Source organism: Sciurus vulgaris, assembly GCF_902686455.1.
Source record: "Sciurus vulgaris genome assembly, chromosome: 9".
NCBI classification, from domain to species: Eukaryota; Metazoa; Chordata; class Mammalia; order Rodentia; family Sciuridae; genus Sciurus; species Sciurus vulgaris.
In genome coordinates, this window is record NC_136469.1 from 90,716,867 (window position 1) to 90,737,192 (window position 20,326).

A 20,326-nucleotide genomic window follows, 5' to 3' on the forward strand; every position below is an offset into this window, starting at 1 on the left:
GAATGAAGCTCTATGTTCTCCTTGTCAGGCCAATAAATACAGATTAATGTAAAACTTATTGTCTTGGGGCACAGACTCTGTTTAAAAAACAAAACAAAGTAGTCAAACATTTAAAATTCAACTTTATACAGGACAAAATTTCATATATAAATCAAGAACTTGAAATGCAAAAAATTCTTCAATAAACTGTTATGTGGCTCTACTTCTGTTACAGCTTATTTCCAGTGGGAGGGACTGACAGTTAATATATGAAAATAACTGTGGAAGGGCTAAATATTAAGTCCATTTAGGAAGTAAAATAGAAAACTCTACAAAGTACTTCACTTATAGAAGACAAAAACAGAAAATCTAAAATGAATAAGAGAACAAATCAGTGATCATGGTAGACCAAAAATGTTACCAGATATATAAACTTAACCAAAATACCAACATAATTCTACCATATTGCATAAATTCTTATTTTAGAGAAAGCATTATTTTATGTCTACTAATGTATAATAGGATAAACTGGCAATCAGACAAGAAAAAAGTAACAACAGGTAAGTGTCAATCTTTACCAATTTATTTTATACAAAACAGTAGCAATGTAGAATATGGGAATTATCTTCCGCTGCCACACACGCAAGTTGTGAACATTCCAAGCCAATGTATACAGTTTAGAGGGGAAGGCTAAACAATAGCATCAACCATGCTACTGAACATAGGAATCTTTTCTTTAAAAAGATTAAAAATTAGATAGCAATGTCTTCATAATATTGCTCTCATCATTGAAGACTAAAGAAAAATAAAAAGTGACTTTATAAGTTTTTTTAAAAAAAGGGGAAAAGAGAAACCAAGAGGCTGCTACAACACTGCCATATAGTCAAACCATCATACTTCAAGATTTGCATACTTGATAGCAGCATTATTTTTACTGAACCATGTGCAACTACATGTAGAAACACTTCAAAGCAAAATACCATGGCAGTTATCAAGATCTGAAAGAAAACGAACAAAAAAATATAACTAGATGAATAAGCTATAAGATGAACATTTTTGGAGAATGAATCAATATCTACATTCTTGGACTGTTCCATTCTGCCCCAATAAAAGTGTCAACTTAACTGCCAACTGTGCATTTTTGGAGGATTTGAATTTTTCCAGTTCTTATTATACTGCATGCTTGGAACGAAGGGGGGTAATAATAAATCCTTCTACACAATGGACTTTAAGTAGACAGCTGAAAATAAATTTACTACTTGTAAACACACACCAAAAAAACAAACAAAAAAACAAAAAAAAACAAAAAAAAGATTTTTTTTTTTTTTTTTTATCTTCAGAGATTCCAAAAGCGCATTATCTTCGATATCGACCTCTCTCCCCTCGGTCTCTGTCCCGATCACATAATCGCTCTCTTTCTCTTTCTCGATCACGTCCTCTATCTCGCTCTCTGTCTCTTCTGTTATCTCTAGGGCGGTCTCGTTCTCGCTCCCGCTCTCTTTCACGGGGTCTACTTCTCCGACCACTGACAACAGCTTGTGTGCGACGAAGGAAATCATCAACTCTCATATCATAATCATGCTAGAGAAGGGAAGAAAGGAACAAATTGGGCTAAAAATGCCAAATGTTTGAAAAGCACTGGCAAAGAGGAAGATTTTAGAAAAATGTAATAATGAATTAATTCACAGAACATATATTTTAACTGTTCAGAGAAAAAGAATCCTGATGGCTCACTAATTAGACATTTGCCACAGGTAATTCAAGCCTCTTCATGCAATTTCCTATTCAAGTTTAATGATTCTTCTACCTATCCCTTTAATGAGATTTAGGCCAAAATAAACTCCTGGTCATGACTATCAACCATCATATTTACCCATTATGCTAAACATTGTCAATGTTTTTTTATACAACAGACTAACCCTTTTTATCTTCCTTGAACTCTACAAAATATTTAACTCTGCCCTCTTAAGGTGGATCTAAGAAGTCTTATGCTCCAGATTTTTTTCAAACTAAACTGTTAATGACAATTTACAGATGAAATTATTTACAAATAATTCATGAAATTTGATGAACTGTAAGAAAATAAGCACTTTAGTAAGACTAAGAAGTCTTTCACACACAGAGCTAACAATGCACTGAAGGATGAAGAGAAAAATTAAGGGTAAGGTGAACAACAAAGTAAAAGTAAAAGTTATGGTTACTTTTAAAAGCTTGACCCCTGCTCTAGTTTAAGCTTTCTACTCTCAGTTCTCAGTTCACCTTTTTTTTTTAATAATGTATTTTTTTTATTGTAAACAAATGGGATACATGTTGTTTCTCTGTTTGTACATGGCGTAAAGGCATACCATTTGTGTAATCATCAGTTCACCTTTATTTATTCAATGTTTTGTTTTCAAGTCAGCTTAAATGTGCAGAACATATGGTTCAAAACACAATCCCATAGTACCTTTCATGTGTAAGGAATATGTGAATGTTACATAAGCATAATGAATGTATACATACACATTAATTTAAAAACCTACCACAAAATTCCATAAAACATAACTTCTTAAAAAGTACAAATATACTTCAGTAAAAGAATCTTAGAAAGACTTATTTTAAAAATCCGGCTATCACTTACAAACACATTTTTAAGCTATCACAACCCGTCTACTCAACTAAGATTTCATCATACATAGTTCTATATAGTTTTTTATGTGACTTAACTGAAAAAAGTCCACCACTTTCAAGTCCATTCATTAGAATTCTCAAATAAGTTTATGTAATATTAAAAGGTCCTGTTTAAGATTTTATTTTGAATGATTACTATCTTATAAGGATAAGAAATGACAACAAAGTCTCAAAAATGGGCTAGGAATATATTATCCTGGTCAACTAGAATGTGTATGTTCTTCATCTTAGTGAGAAGATAAAAGATGCTTGGCCCCTGCACAAACTCCTCATCCTAACAAGATTTTTTTTGGGGGGCAGGGGATGACACTATTTTTATCCTTTTTAAACAATTAAAACTATCAAACTTACAAGCATAATTACCATTCCAGCAAGTACCAGAAGACAATTTCCACTTTTAAAAAATACTAAGTGGGATCCTAATTAGAAAAAGATGTACTTCATGTTTGTATAAATATGTCAAAATGTGCTCTACTGTCACATGTAACTAAAAAGAATAAACAAATGAAAAAAACTAACTCCAAAAACAGAAAAATAAATTTTTAAAATAAAATGGAATAAAAAAAAGTCTACTCTACATGTAATAAAAACCTGGAAAGCTCAGAAGTAGAGATTAGCTTTCGTTTATTCTGGTGATTAAAAAAAAAAAAAAAACTTTTATACATCAAGCACATTGAATAATCATATAATTATCAGAGCCAATTACTAAAGAGTTATTCTTCTAAGATTATCTGTTAAGATAAACCATCAACACCATAAAAACTGAGAAAGAATATACAAAAATCTTAGAAATACCTAGTAATAATTTTAATTACATAGTTGTAGTTAAGATCTCAGTGAAGAAAAAAAATATCCTAGGTACTATTTATTTTTGATATTATCTAAGTTATACATGTAGGAGTTACTCCAACTTAAGCAGTTTTTGATTTGATTAGCAAAAGAAATGTCTGTCTCACTAATCCAAAGGCTTATTTATTCATTAGTCATTGTTAATAAAAAAGACTATAAGTTACTCCAAAACAGTGTAAAGAATATAAAATGGTTTATCATTAAACATAATATGGTATCCCCACATTTAAATTACCTACAGAATTCTAAGTAGTTCCCTCACACCTTTGCATTCTCATGCACTTACTACTCGTTTATCTCTGTATCTTGCTTCATGTGGTACTGGATGATGTCCTGAGTAAGGGGGATGGGCTTGAGGAGGTGGAGCATGGTGTTGATAGTAAGGATGGTGTGGAGGCTGTTCCATTCCAGGATAAGGGGGCTAAAAAAGGAAAACCACTTCCATTAGAATCTGCCAAATATCCTTGAAAATAAGCCATTTTTAGAAATACCCCACCCAAAGCACCAACCCCAAATAATTTAATTTTTTATACTAGCCATTTACTTTGAAGGCATTAAGGTTCTTCAAAATATCCTGTTTGTTGAAAACAAAATATTTGTGATAATTCCTCTAGTCACACATCTTTAAAGATTTCAACATGTTTATACTTTTTTACTTATATCATTTAAATTCTAATAGAAAGAGCAAACACATGGTGTTTACTAAGAGCCAGGTACTGTCCTAAAGCACTTTAAATATTGCTCATTTAATTGTCACAGAAAAATCTATGAGATAGGTAAAAATTCTTAGTTTATAAGATGGGAGAAAAAAAAAAAAAAAGAGGCACCAAGTAACCTGCCTACAGTCACGTGCTAGTAGTTAAGGGCACCACAGGTACATCAAGCATCCTAGTACAAAAATCATGGATCATCACTTGATGATGCACTTGATACTATTGTTCATCAGAGTATTTTTGGGGTCTCCAGTCCTGTTTGAGTCACAAAATTTTTAAAAGAACTTCAAATGTCATGTGTTTCTTTGTGAACATGGTAATGAGGGATCTCTCCATCTGAACACCTGCTTCCAGAGCATTCTCGAGACCATCATCAGGAGACCCATTACCTCCTGTTTAACCACTACGCACAAATCTATTCTCAAAAAACAAATCCAGAAGACAAGGATCCTTTGAATGCCATTATAAAATGAATAAAGCACAAAAATTACTTTCATAATATCAACCTCATATATTAAATATTTTAATTTATTTTCATAGACCCCAAAGGAAAGAAATCTCAAATTCTCTATACAGTAGTATAAAACTCTGTATCTTAAGTGAAACAAAAGTCAAATAAAGAGGTCACATAACATTTAAAATAAAAAGTTAAAACATCCAGTATTCTTAAAGAATGGAAATTATTAAAAATCAGGAACTCTCAGAACTTAACCAATCTTATCTTGAATAGAAAACTAAATTTACTGAGTATCAGAGTGGGTGCTATACTAAATTTAGGTGTCTCTGGCAAATTTACCTTCTCAACAATCCTATGAAACTGATACTATTCATTAAATGTTAAGCTATAAATGGACAGGCATAATGTCCATTTTATTCACCACTGTATACCTAAAGCAAGTACTGCCCTGCACAGAGTATTAAATAGGTTTGATGGGCCAAAGATTAGAATTTTACAAATGAGAGAGATACATTATGAAATCTATTCAAGGTCAGAGTTAGAAAGAGAAGGGAATATATCTAAACCCAGGCAGTTCACACTAACCATAATACCCTAAAATACGCATCTCAATTATGCTTAGATTATTAACACAAATAATACTCTTTAGTCCTTAGCTTTACAAACAGCATGCAATTTACTCAAGATTTGTATTTTAAGTCTCTTAACAGATAAGTATAATCATCAGGTTACAAGGAAGCACTAAAAACATTAGGAACTGCAAATTAAATTCAGTGAAAAAAATAGAATACAAACCATTCCTTGCCACGGTGGTGGTGGTCCCATGTTATGAAATTCCCTCACATAATCATTGTAGGACTAAAATAAAACATGATAATGTCAATAATGAATAAGAATCATCCCAGGACTACAAAACAAATCAGACCCTGCTTTTATCTACATTAAATATATAAAAGGTAATGCTTACCCCATTTAAAAACACATCTCGGCGAACTCCTGAAAATCGTCTGTTGGGAATAAGATTTGTGAAACTAAATTCAGGTAATTCATAAACTAGTTCCAAGAATGTAATTTAAAGCTAAGCAAGAGTGAACCCAACTTACCTGTCCACTTCCTGGTATCGTGGATCCTTTAAATACCCTGTTCAAACATCAAGCATTTTAGTAAATCAAATTTATATATTTTTATTATGGCACTACAATTAAGCCTTCCTTACCACTTGTTTTAATACTTTCCATAAAATATGTATTTTAAGTGCTGCTATTATTATTATTCCATTTTCAAATTTTCTTCTTAGATAATGAGATAATCTAGGAAGTAGCTAACTTAGTGATATCACAGAATTGTAAACTACTGGAGAGGTTTTCATATGCATCTTCTACATTCATGGCCCAAATCCTGCCACGGAAAAAAATTCTTCATTGTGTACCACAGGAAAGGTAAAGAGAAGAGGAACTATCTTGAGGAAACTGTAACAGGATTTTCTTAAAGCAAATATTTACCTTTCACACTGAATACATACAGTCCTTGCTAAGTAAACCACAGATGTTTTTAAAAACGGGAACTCAAAAGTGGAGGGAAACAAATTGCAAAAGTTGCAAAAATGAATATGTATACATATTAAATGAAAAAAACCACGGTAAGAGAAAATAAATATCCTTCTCCCCAGCTTCTTTTACTAAAAAGCCAGCAAACCAAAGCATAAAAATATTTGAGTTGCCATGTTAATGGGGGAAATCTATTTGCACTATTGCAACTTGATACCCCATTTTAGGAAGGAATAAGGCTTACATCAAGCCACTTATTATAGAAGAGCACTATACTGCCAAGTCCCAAATTGCCAGTTTTACAAGTGTATCACTGTGTTCTAAATATGATATCCTTTCTTGAGTAAAAATTCTTTTATAAAAATGTCAGTAAATCCTTTCTTGAATAAAAATTATTTTATAAAAATTCCAGTAGACTAACTGAAAAGCTGCATTTAGATTACAAACCAGATATTTTCCATTCTTCTGCAAAATTATGAAGCTTTTTTTATTTAAAAAAATAAAATATAACTTCAATTTTCAATTAAAGCTATATAACATAATAAAACACTAAGTATCACAGAAACAAAAAACATAATAAACTATACAGTCACTATTTACCCTAACTACATTTAAATCTTGAACCCATGTGCAGATATATTTCCATTTTTGCAAAATTAGCAATTTCAGGTAATTAAGAGATTATGATGACTCACACTCGAACAGATTAAACAATCTTAACAGAGCAGGGGAAGAACTACTAATAAGAAATATTAATAATTTCCTAAGGTTTAAGTAGTCATGTCCTAAATTGTTTTCATTTTTAAAACTACAGGATTATGGTAGAAATTTTTTGTTTTGTTTTGTTTTGTTTAATGATTTTTAAGTCAAATATCTGCAGGATTATAAAATATTAACCTGGTCTCTGGTGAAACTCAGGGGGATAGTCAATCCTTGGTTTCTTTCTGCTGTTATGAATATCATAATCTTCTGGTCGACGCCTACACAAATTAGACACATTAGAAATTAAACCAAAAACTGCTGGGAAAACAAACAGCAAAGCAAGAGTTTTTGACAGAGATAAGTACAAAGAATAGCCCATTACTTCATTTAAATAACATTAATTTTTTGTAATCAAATTATCTTAAAAATTCTTAATTGTAATTTCAAACTATTTCCTACAAACCAAACCTTGAAAGTACCACTGGGAGTAGGCATTCTCTGCAATATCATGCTATGATGAGACAGCCACAAAGAGTAATCTGATCAAAACATGTAAATCATTATTTTAGAAGTCTAAACAAATATATCCAGATTAACAAAACACTTTCTCAAATAAAGCCACCATTCAGGTGAAAAAGAAAGGTGGGTGGGTGGGGGAATCATACCATCATTATACAATAAGTATATCTAAAATCTATGTATTTAAAGTTATTAATGTCATTTTAGTCTAAGTCTAAACAAAATTAAGAACTGCATAAATATTTTCCCTCTGCTTTGCACAAATTACACTTTTCATATGATCACACAGAAAGTAGTATTTAGGAAGCTACGGTACAGGAAAGTTCTAAATAAAATCTTAGTACTTTGAAAAACTAATTTCTCAGTATTTCTTAATAGCATTTATTCTTTCTATATTTAATAACATTAAGAAATTAAGGGAATTTTTTTCCAGAGACAATATAAATTCGCCAGTAATGCTCATAAGCTTTAACAGAATTCATGAAACTAGTTCAAAGTATATTCTTTATAAGGTGAAATTTTACTGTTTGCAGAGGGTTGCTCTTTATTGTCTTTCATAAATCTTGATGGTTAATGTAACATCATAAAATACACTGCAATTTATTTGGCATTAATAAAGAGCTAAACAAAATTTTAGAAAAAATTAGTAAATTTTGTCTTTTTAACATTAATGTCAAATAAAAACTATAATAACCTAGCATCACTAGCTTTTTCAGCTACTTCTCTGAACACTGACTGCTTTTATTAACGTTTGCAATACAAGTTCACTCAAACTGCAAAGTGCAATAATCCCAACCACCCCCAACAGAATAAAAACAGTTTTATCTACAATAAATACTATGAAAATTAAAAGCTGGTTTAAAAAATAAACATACCGCTTTCTTGTAGTTTGGGGAGTGCATTTACGACCGGTATAAAACATGATAGTAACAGTTCATATAGTAGTCCAACTACTGACTTTAAGCTGTAAGCCACATACATAAATGGAGGCCCTGGCAGGCTTGAGAAGGTGTAGTGGTGTAATAAGTATAGTTTGCAGTCCATTGCAAAACTGAGGTAAAAACTTCACTTGTACAAACTGTATTGCACTGGAAACCTCTTAGCTTAAACTTCAAAAGACATCTTGGTGCTCAGTCCTTTTAAGCCAAAAGTAAGGGGCTCTGCCAGGTTTCCTCCTACCTACTCGACAGTGTCCTTTTTAAGCTCAATGAAATGGGGCTCTTGTTGTATTATCTGTACCTACCGCAGGATGTTTCCAAAAAAGGAAACTTAACCAAAGGTTTCATCCCATCAACCATACATCCAATAGTCTTTAGCAGAATATTTTAGATTTAGCTGTATGCAAATCTATACAGGGGAAGGTGTTGGGTAGAAGGGCTTAAATCAGTCCTTTGCAAAGACTTCTCTCCAATTCTGTAACAAGTTAAACCCCCTTTTCCTGGAAAATGCTGTTAAGTTCATAAAGTAGTGATCAATAACCATGGCGATCCTCTAAAAAACACTTTAAGTCCACAGGTACTGCCAGCATCTGGAAAAGTTGTAAACAGACACAGCAACAGCCCTTCGTTTTGGTTTGTTGCCGGGTCTCCCAGGGCCACTTGATCCCCTTTGGAAAGAACCTATGGTTTTCAGAAGCTCGGCAAGATGTATGATTTCACTGGGTACATGTTAGAGAATATTTGGCAATGGGGTTAACACATCACGGTGACAAAATTTCAAACAGTCCCAATAATGCTCTTCTTGAATATCAAAATAACTTAAAATATTTTATCCTCTAAATGAGGCGTCATCTTCTGAAAAAATATTAGTGATCCTTTATAAAAGTCCCATATCTGATAATGATTATCCAGAGACACACCTGAAAGAAAGGGCTTTTTACAAAATATTAACAATTTTTGCAAATAAAGACTTCCGCCTCTTCCTCCTTTCTAGCCTGTTCTTAGCAACAAATGCCTACCTCGTTTCACTTGTGTATTGTGTTATCAGAGTACTAACTAATCTAAACTGATTATCACTGTTTAGCAAATAATTTTTTCTGCATAAGGAAAGATCCCCATTTTCCTCTTGAAAAATGACTGAGACCAAGGTGACCATGTGAAATCCTCAATGAAGCCACAAACTAGTCCATGCAGCTTGATTTGAGGATTTTCTCTTTCTTCTTTACCGCAGGAAAAACTTTTGACGAATCAAATTCCTCCATCATGTTATCCTGATACATGTGCCTATTATCAGTCCAAAGAACGTTTCTAACCTTCCCACATCCCGGACTGGTTCTCGACGGGATGGACGTCCTCTTGATCTGGGCTGAGAATGCATTCTTCTCTTGTGACGCATTTTATGAATGACCTGATACAAGTCAATACTTTCATCGGGGGGAAATAGAAGACAAAGCTGGGTTCCACATTCAAGTTCAATTTCCTGGAATAGGAAAGTAGCAAATTTTAAGAGAAAAACAGGAGAACCCTTTTAAGATCTGCATTTTCCTGATGTAAAAGAACAAAAACTGACTTGGAGGATTCCTTCCCAAGGCTGATGATAATGAGATTCCAGTAAAATATCAAAAAGTATTATGAAAGATTCAGAAAACCTTCTCAAAGTATTTCATGAAGGGTAGAAATTAAAAGTGTAGAATCTTCACAGTAAAATACACAAATGCCGCTGCTTAACTCTTTAACAATCATCCTCTAAAATCAAAGGATTTTCTTTGGGTAAAATACAAAAATATCAGGACAAAGCCATCAATCTTAATACAGTAAAGGAAAAATACACGTTAGTGTGTGTGCTAACAACTTTGATAATTATCAGAATAATTACAAAGGCAGACAAACTTACATTTAAAAATTCAATGCTATTTTCAATTAATAAACTGAAATAGATTAACTACAAAGGCAGACTAAACTTTAAAACTTTAGTCTTATTTTCAACTACCAACATTTTCATTTTTGAGGATGAAAACATACTACTTATTGTTATCTATGAGAGCTTATGAGGGTCAAAGGTTTGTATTTCTTTTCAATCACTACATACAATTTTAGACTTTAACATCTGAGTGTGTATGTGTGTGCGTGTGACTTTTCAGAAGTCTACTTTCTATTAAAAAAAACTTCAGCAAAAAAAAAAAAAAAAACTTCAGCAAAGATGTTAAATGACCATTCTAAAACATGTTATACAAGTGTGGAATCTGTTAAAAAAATGACAATATTATGAAAAAAGTTAAAACACACCACTTTGATCATTTTCCTTTTATCAATGAAAGTACCAAATAAAGCTATCTATATTTCAACATAGCTATCTTCCTGAACAGTTAAATCATTATCATAAACTCCAAATAAGAATATTTCCCCCCTTAGTTTTTCATAGTTCATTCCCTTCAAAAGTGGTTTAAAATGTCAAGATTTCTAATACAGTTAGTCAAATTTATGTTTTTAAAGGATTAATCAAAACAACAAACCTGTCCATCACGTCCAATCTTTACTGGCTTATGTTCATTCCAAGGATTGGTAAGATGAGCCGACTTAGTGAAGGGTAATTCACGCCTAAATACAAAACAGTATCAATTACACTCTTTTGTAAAACCCCAAAAAGGATCATACTTATACTACTACAGTACTGAACCCCTATTTAAACTGTGACAAATGTGACTAAAGTTGTTTTAAAACCACAGAGTACAGCATATCCCCTACAAACAGCCCCAGAAACAGACCCTTCTAAGTTCTTCAGTTTCCTTGAAAAACAAAAACAAAAAACAGAAGTTCCTTGCCTGTTTTTAATTTATTTTGTATACTGGGAATTAAACTGTAGGTGCTTTGACACTGAACTATATCCCCAGCACCTCCTCTTTTTTTTATTTTGAGACAGGGTCTCACTAAGTTGCTAAGGCTAGTTTCAAACTCATGATCCTCCTTGCTTCAGACACCCAAATCACTGGGATTACAAGTGTGCCACTATGTCCGGCTACTCCTTTACATATAATGGGGTTATATCCCAATAACCCATGGTAAATTAAAAAATATCTCAAGTCGAATATGCACTTAATACACCCAGCCTACTAAATGCAGCTTAGCAATGTGGTACAATATAGAGTATTGGTTATTTATCCTTATGACTGCAACACTGGCTGGGAGCTACAGTTCACCAACCTATCTAGCAAAACAAGAATATCATCAGACTGAGAAGAGATCAAAATTCAAATTTGAATTATGGTTTCCACTGAATAATTATCACTTTCACAGAAATGCATCGAAGAAGTCAAGCTACACTAAGTCAAGAACCTTTGTACAGTGTTTAAGAGTATGGGCTTAAAAATATAAAAAGTTTAAAAAAAGGACACGTGCACACACACACACAGAAAGCATGGGCTTAATTAAGAACCAAGACAATTTACAGTTTAAACCCCAGCTTCGACAGCCCGAGTTGCTTCGTTTTACAAATAAGGATATGACTATTTCTATCACTGTTGTTTATGTAGTTTGTAAATGAAATGACACATAAAACATTTAATATACTCCTTGTGTATTCAAACACTTGTACTTATTAACTAGTAGGAAATTGAACTTTAACATCAAATGAAAAACAAGTGTCCCTCTCCTAAGTTCAGTGTTGCAGGAAGGAAGTGTGCTCCCTCATTAAGAAGGGAGTATTCACAACTCATGGAATGGTTCTTGAGTTATACAATAAATTATTCATGAAGTTGCATATGCTACATGTGTACTAATTATGTCATAAACTTAAAACTAAAAGGCATTACCTTAAGCACAGATAACATGGGGCTCTAAGTTCTATACACCACAGGGCATAAGGTCTAAGGCTAAGTGAAATAAGCCAATTCCCAAAAACCAAAGGCTGAATGTTCTCTCTGATACAATAAGGGGAAGGGGGGGAATAGAAGTTCGTTGGATTAGACAAAGGGGAAGAAAGAGAAGGGAAGGGAGATGGGAAGAGAAAAGACAATAGAATGAGTTGAACATAACTTTCCTATGTTAGTATACAAGTACATAACCAGTGAAACTCCACATCATGTACAACACCAAGAATGGAATCCTAAAATTAAGATTCTAAATTATACTTCATGTACATATAATATGTCAAAATACACTCTTCTGTCATGTATATCTAAAAAGAACAAATTTTAAAAAGAATTTTGTTATTTTCATAGCTACTTTTCGACCTAACAATGTTGAACACAAAGATGACACGTAATAAGCACTTGTGATTTGCCAAGGAATAATAAAAATATCAGTTGATAAAGGTTTTACTCATGCATAAACAAATGTCAAACTAATGAATTTTCACTGTACCTAACAACACAAATGAAACTGCTCAAAAAAAGAACATATAAAGATGAATAAGATAAACAGCAGACAGTTTCTCCAACCTTTATTCCACGTAGAAAGACTATCTTTAAGAACATACCAAAAGATTAAAATATCCAGAGGCAGAGCTCTCAATATTTATTTGTACTTTGTCCAATATTTTAATAGATTTTTCTTCTAAACTACCTACCAGTTTAAAACAATTACAGGAAAAAAAAATGAAAACCTTCAGCCAATAAAACATAGGAAGGTTACCATATTATTACTATTCTCACTTAAGTATTAGTAATAGAATGCCCAAGATCTAAAGTAGAGGCATGTGCTAACTCAGATGCATCATTTGGGCTCAAGATTCGTTGGTGGCCCTGGCTCTAACTTGATTCAAGAGATTCTGCTCACCCTTTGGACAAATTAGTTTAAATCTCAGCCAGTTTATCAAAGAAAACTGTGAAACCTTATTTTGAGCTAAATCCAGGCAGCAACTTGAAATCAGTCATTTTTTATGCCTTTCATATCTGGTAACATGCATTTATCTGGTCTGAAATTTCTTATGTGACTAGAAAGTACCTAAGCCATTAGGGATTCCACACATTTGATGGGGTCTCAGGATTCTGCATTTTAATAATCAGACACTATTGATACAAGTGGTCCATGGACTACACCCCCAAAAAACTTGAATTTGGTTATTAAATCCACAGAGCATTTAAATAAAACTCTAATGACTACCATATCTGAAAAGGAAGAATATTAATAGCAATCAATGTTATTATAGCAAAGCCCTTAGCATTTACACTCATTAAAATTTATTTTCAGGAGAATCAAATGTAATTCTCATTACATACAGAAAACTTACACTTGGAACATACCAAGGAAATATCAAGTGCCCTCCAAATCTGTCAAGTATTCCACAATTACACTTGAACGAAACTTAAGAGGATTAAAAAATTAAAATGAAAGCCTTATTTACAATGTTATTTCTTGGTGAATCTAAAATTTGCTAAAAACCAGTTAAGAGCCCAAAGCTTTCTACCCAAAATTTTGCACACAATATTAGTACCACAGACTATTTGGGTCTGTCTTTATATTTTCTGTTGCTCTATGTGTTTCAAACAAGTTAGTAAAATAGTTAAGTCAATGAAGAGGAATAATAAAGATTATTAATAAATGAAACTCATCTTCTAAAATTAAGAAATAAATATCCTTATCAATGAGAAAATAAAGCTTAATACAAGTAACCTTCAAAACATCCACTTTAACTTATTTAAAAATGGATATAATCATTTTGTTTCTTTTCCCAAGAAAGCGTCATTTCCAAACATTTTACAATGTTTTCTTTGGCTTTACAATCTCACTAACACGCAAATAAAATAATAATAATATCGCTCTGCTAAAAATTCATCATCAACTTGTTTCCCCTAAAACTTGTCATATACTTTATAATTACAACTCTAATTTCTAACAAATTTTACACAAGGAGGCAACACAGTAGAGGGATAATGCCAAATCTCACTATCTTCAGGCTACATTTTGACATTATAACTATGTATAACTATGTATTTTTTTTAATTTGTTTTATCTTTCTATGTTGGTACATGAACAATCTTTTCTATATAATATTATGTTTAAGAGATAAACACAAACTAACTTAACCAATTTTCTATTTAGGAAAATTTAGATGACGTTAATATTTTTCTTATAGAAAGTAAGATGGGATGACTACTCTTTTGCATACTCAACCATCACCCTCACACTATTCCTACTCTTTCATTACCCATGTGTTTTCACCGTTCTTCACTATTCATACTTGAGGGTAGTTCACATCACTTTTTACCTTCTGTTCTTCCTGTCTACCTCACATACACACAAAAAGGTTCCTATCCAATCTCTATATTCCTCCCACCATTGCTTCCATACTCATGTTGCTTTCCTGAATATAAAGAGCAATTTTTCCTCTTATTTCTTAACCATTTATTGCACTCTTATTAATATCCAGCACCCTAACCCTAACTTAACAAAGAACTCTTACAGTGCTTTGTAGGTATTTAAAATCAATTTTATAGGTAACAAGATGTGTACATGCCATGAAAAGTTGACTTACATAATTAGCAGTTTATGCACGATGGTTTGGTAGGGGCCTAAAAATGATGATTAATAACTCAGTGTTCAAATAAGTCTGACTTTTTCTCATAAACAATTAAGCCTTTCTTAATCCTGCTTCAAAGATCAAAAACTCAACTAAACATGAACTGCTAAGTTCCCTAAAAAAACCTAATTGTTCAAAACTACATCAATTATCGCCAAAATTATTAGCCAAGTCAGAGTAATTATTTCCCCATTCCACAATAAATGATGTTAAATCATTATATTTTCAAACATGACAATATTCCAAGCAACTGAAATACACAAAACTCTTCAATAAATAAATCTTTGCATCCTATAAGAGAATATGAAGGCAGTGAGAAAGTGAAGTCGTTTTTAACACTGCTACATTTCATGGATTTACAGCATCTAGGAAAGACATAAAAAAAAAAAAAAAAAAGGTGGGGGTGCTGGGGAAATAGCTCAGTTGGTAGAGTGCTTGTCTTGCAAGCACAAGGCTCTGGGTTCAATCCCCAGCACCCCCCCCCCCCCCCCAAAAAGAGGGTGGAGAAGAATGAGAGAATAAATGAAATTACTGTTGAATTTTAACATCCCCAAATGGCAGCCCATTCAAAACAATGGCAACTTTAATTATTTACACTAATGGGTAAAATTTACCTGCAAATCCAGTCAATTTTAAAGACACCTCCCAGCATCTTAGCACTCATTCCTGCTGGAAGTACCCAGTGTATAGGAGATCCTCCATGATGTGATTCTGAAGAAAGTCTTGCAAACCCTAAGGGAATCATATCACAAAATAATATGAAGATGCTAATATAACTAATGTTTCTGTATGTCCAAATTATTTTTATTCTTACCTTGAAACTTTCCACTTTCTCTGACAGAAAATATTAAAATAACACTCCGTGCAGATCTGAATGCAACATTTAATTTTTTCTCATTTACAGGGAGCGTGGACCACACACCCTATAAAAATAAAGACCACAAATTGAAATTAACTGTAAACCCAGTTATAGTTACAAAAGAGAAAAGGCTGCTGACTTCAGTGTGCTTTAAATTCAACACTAGAATAAAGAAAGGTCTTATTTTCATTAGCTGTCAAAATAATGTAGGAATAGCTCATGAAAAACTTAAAAAAAAAAAAAAGGAGAAAACTACCAACTTTACAAAATCATTAAAGGAACTAGTAGAACTGGGGATAAATTTTAAAGGCTGGAATTCTATATAATGAAACTTTACACAGTATTATTTTAAAATCATAACCATTTACTCTAGTAAAATACATGCTGTTAATCATAACTTATATGTTCATCGTCCTGAAATCGTGTATCTAAAAAAAAATTTTATATAATTATCAGTAAAACCAAATAGAATGAATTTCAAATTCTCACATTTTTCAAACTTTTCTACTTAAATTCAAGTTTTTACATATCAATAGATTGAAGAAGTCACCTAGACCTAAAACACTAAAACGTAGTTGTCTACTGATTTCTGAAAACATTTTAACCAATACTTCATTCATGAAAGATAAAAAGAGATGGATTGGTAAAGTAAGGCAAAAGCTAATTCAGCTCACACAAACTACATTTTCTAATGCATATTAAGTGCTTAAAATTACTTCATCCTAATTCTACTTACACTGAGTAAGAGAATACATATACTACTAGATGGGATATTTGGTGTATTGTCCTGTGTTTGCAAATGGACTTCATTTAGAAGAATATTAATACTAACAAAAATTCAGTTAGAAAAATGTTTAGTTCAACGTTCTGATGATCAATTGAACATATTGTTACTCAATTAAAACCTTGAACTACAAAACATTACAATAGCTGGTATAACATACAAATACATTTTAGATTTCTTAAAAAAGAAAATTAGGTTCACAATATCCTATAGGAACTGGGCATATCTTCTACAGTCGTGGGTGGAACTTTAAAGCTAACCCTTTTCTTCTAAATCCAAGCAATTTAACTTCTAAAAAATATAAAGAATCTACATAAAGGAATGTTTAGCTTTATAAAGAAGCTCAAGGTATAAAATAAAAGCATCAATGAAAACAAAAAACAAGTTAAAAAAGCATTACAAGTACAATATATTTGCAACTGGATATAGAAATAAAAACAGACCTTTAACAGTATGAATTATACATAGTCCTTCAACGCTGAACATTGTGTCTCCTCAAATTATAATACTCGGACCTCAGATTACTAATAGTTGCCTAGCTAGCCATAAACCAGACCCCGAGAGGAAAATGGGTTGTAGATCTTTAAGGTTTTAATAAAAATCACAATAACTTATTAAACTGGAGATAAGTCTACCTTTCAATTTAAAAATTCAAGATTAGGACGATTTAAACAGAACTGATGACAATACCTTAGCTTTTGCAAGAGACACATTCTCATGGTTGTTACTCTTTATGAGGAAAAATCTTGCATCCTGAAGTACATATTTGAGTTTACTGGTTTGATCTGGGAGAAGGGGAGGGAGAAAAAAGAAATCCAAATTGATTAACCACAGATGATTATCACACAAAATGATTTAAACTGTACTAACTGAAATCAGACCTCTAGAACCCAGCTAAACTTTTAAAACTCAATAATCACCCACTCAATCTGAAAAGCTCAGCCACAACATGTAATATCAGCAAAGCTAAGAAAAAAACAACCAGCACTATGCAAGAATGTAAACCTAATCTAGTGATGTTCCGATATATCAGATCCATAATATTATAGTATAAAAATGACTACTAAGTTTTGTTGAATTTTTTGTAAACTTTTTAATCAGATTCAAAGATTGATACTAGACCATTAAAACTTGTTAAATATACATATATAAACACACGCGCGCGCATACCAGCTCACTGTGTCAAAAACTAAAATATCCTGAAATGCTTGTTAATATGCAGGAATATGAAACTTTCTATGGACATGGAACATGAACCTTACTATGTAAGGTATTTTTTTCCTTAAAGCAATATATCGGAACATTACTACATTAAAAACAACTATTAATGGAGAACCAATAAGGCAAAATAATGACTTTATGAAGCATGCAATGAAAACAATTTCAAATTTAAATGATACCTTTTCGGACAGCACGAACGGAAGATGATAATTTCTCATGCTTCTTTTCTGAACCTGTATTTAGCCAAAGTACATTTGTTCAGATTGAGCTTAATAGAGATAAGACAAAATTTCTACAGTCTTTGTCACATAAAATTCTCATTCAAGACAAATTATTCTTCCTGGCGCACCCACACACACAAAAATAGTATTTCTCAATGTGTACGAGTGTTTTTGTTTTTTTGGGTTGCTTGAATTTTTTTAAAAATATATTTGAACAGTTTCCCACTCAGAAAACTAGTCACTGAATCATCATCTTCCAAGGAAAAAAAAAGTGAAAATTCCACTTAAGCAGTAACATAACAGGATTAAAATAAGAAAAAGCTTAATTTCCTCTAGAATTATTACACTGAACATGCCAAAAATCAATACTAATAGACATCAACAAGTTCACATTAAACTACAGCCTCCACACACTTTCTAAAGCAGATTACATTAGAATCGGTCAGATATGATCACAGGAGTAAAATAGTATTACCTGCATATGACTCTGATGCAGAGCTTCCACTTCTATCAAAAACAATTGGTGATATGCCTCTAGCTCTCTTTCTTTCCTTCTTTTTCTCATCTAAAAATTAAAAAATTCCAAACAATAGTTTTAAAATGTCACAACATAAAATGAAAACGAACACAAGTATTCAAATGGGAATGTTATCATTATATATCTGGTTCTCATAAAGGTCTAAGGTATTAGTCACTGCTTATTCTCTAATTCCCCTCTATTTTCTCAGTTGTTCCAGTTTACAAATACTATTAAAAAATAAAGGACACTTTGTCTCGTTCACAATTTCAATCAATAAAAATATGAATGTAACAGAAAATCAAGTACTTAACTGCCCCACATTTACAGTCAGTCCAAAATAAACTTCTAAGAGGAAAAACTATAAAAAGCAAGTGTAACTACTCCTATGTACCAGGTAGTACAGTTCTAAGTCCTTATGTTTATTTAACCACGCACCCATCCTTTTCACAATTTCAACTCTGATTCTTAAGATGTTTGATGAGCAACAGAACCCAAAGCTTTTCAACGGGGAGTGGGGGTCCACCAAAATTAGTGATTCCCTTCTATTGCCAATGCACATTACATTCGTCCCTTTAACCATTTCCTCCCTAGATTCCTTATTTTCTAATTTAACTTAAAATCATGACTAAATCTTTGGGGTGGTGGGGTAGTGGGGACAGAACCCAGAGGCATTCTACCATTGAGCTACATCTAAAACCCAAGCCCTTTTTTTGAGACAGGGTCTCCTTGCTAAGTTGTCCAGGATGGTCTTAAACTTGAGATCCTCCTTCCTTGACCTCCCAGTTGCTGGGGATTATCCTGCTACTGCTGGCTATGCCTAAAATATTAATGATAGTAACACAATCTATGTATTACTATAGGAAAAGCAAGAATCTTCAGTGGACAGAAAAGTGTGCATAACCCATCATATAAGAACCATTTCAAGCTTATCTGGAACTTTATAAGAAGTCTTAGAATTAAGTTCTTCTGTCTCTTGTCATTTTAATCATATCATAATAAGCTCCTTAACTCTTCAGTTGGGAGATAAAGGGTATGAAGAGAGAAAATGCACACACTATTTTTATAAAAACAATGGAAAGCTGAAAAAGAACAATTGGCGATCACACACACAGTATCCTACTATATAATAACAGCTAACTACTTCAGAAGTTTTAAATGTATTACCTCCTTTAATCCTCAGAGCAAACTCATGAGATACTCTCATTTACAGATGAGGAAACCTCAACTTACTTGACCAGGGCCCAACAGTTCCTGAGCAGCAAAACACTTAGACTCAATGTCTTCAAACATGAGATTATAAGCTCTGAGCTCTATTCTTACTGAGTAAATGAAAAAGATACTTTTACTCTATTCTTAAAAGGGGGGGGGTCATAGGTTTAGCTAGCTTAGGGGTTTTTAAAAATTATTTCTTTAAAAAGTTGTGATGTTTGTTTCAATTGTTTCTTCTTGGCTATTTCCTTCTAAGATTCTAAGCATCAGGAATTGATAAAACTTGAGGGAAGTATCTCTTGTTGATGTTTAAAAAGAATGCCTTATAGTTCAAAGTACTAAAAAAATCTCTTACTGAGATAATGCGGAACAAATAACAGAAAATCCTGTCCGACTGTATTTACACTGTTAAATGTGGCATGAGAAATCTCCAAAGAATTTTCATCTTTTTTGCATAAGTAACTTAAGTGTATGGGCCTGTCCCTCAATTATTATTCTCAGATCAAAAGAACAAAGATGTTCATCTAAAAAAAGTTATCAACCAGTGTGTAGCCTTTGTAAATTACTAAAAATTCTGAGGAAATAAAGTAACTGGAGTCTAGAAGTGTTATGGTAACTACA

The 20,326-nt window shown here is 32.4% G+C and overlaps 1 protein-coding gene across 4 annotated transcripts in view; it reads right to left on the bottom strand.

The window, feature by feature from the left end:
- Positions 1-540: 540 nt before the first annotated feature.
- The window catches only part of YTHDC1 (YTH N6-methyladenosine RNA binding protein C1), a 31,346-nt gene continuing 11,560 nt past the window's right edge, over positions 541-20,326 (bottom strand). The window contains exons 5-17 of one of the 4 annotated variants that reach the window (XM_079154229.1): positions 18,452-18,541; positions 17,935-17,988; positions 17,225-17,319; positions 15,706-15,814; positions 15,506-15,623; positions 10,888-10,972; positions 9,688-9,854; positions 7,113-7,195; positions 5,772-5,808; positions 5,636-5,699; positions 5,464-5,526; positions 3,785-3,919; positions 541-1,560 (exon numbers count right to left, since the gene is read on the bottom strand). In XM_079154229.1, coding sequence (XP_079010355.1) covers positions 1,336-1,560; positions 3,785-3,919; positions 5,464-5,526; positions 5,636-5,699; positions 5,772-5,808; positions 7,113-7,195; positions 9,688-9,854; positions 10,888-10,972; positions 15,506-15,623; positions 15,706-15,814; positions 17,225-17,319; positions 17,935-17,988; positions 18,452-18,541 — 1,325 coding nt within the window. In that variant the 3' untranslated portion in view covers positions 541-1,335. The remainder of the gene's footprint in view (positions 1,561-3,784; positions 3,920-5,463; positions 5,527-5,635; positions 5,700-5,771; positions 5,809-7,112; positions 7,196-9,687; positions 9,855-10,887; positions 10,973-15,505; positions 15,624-15,705; positions 15,815-17,224; positions 17,320-17,934; positions 17,989-18,451; positions 18,542-20,326) is intronic. The other 3 variants (XM_079154230.1, XM_079154232.1, XM_079154231.1) reach the window with 3 other exon arrangements.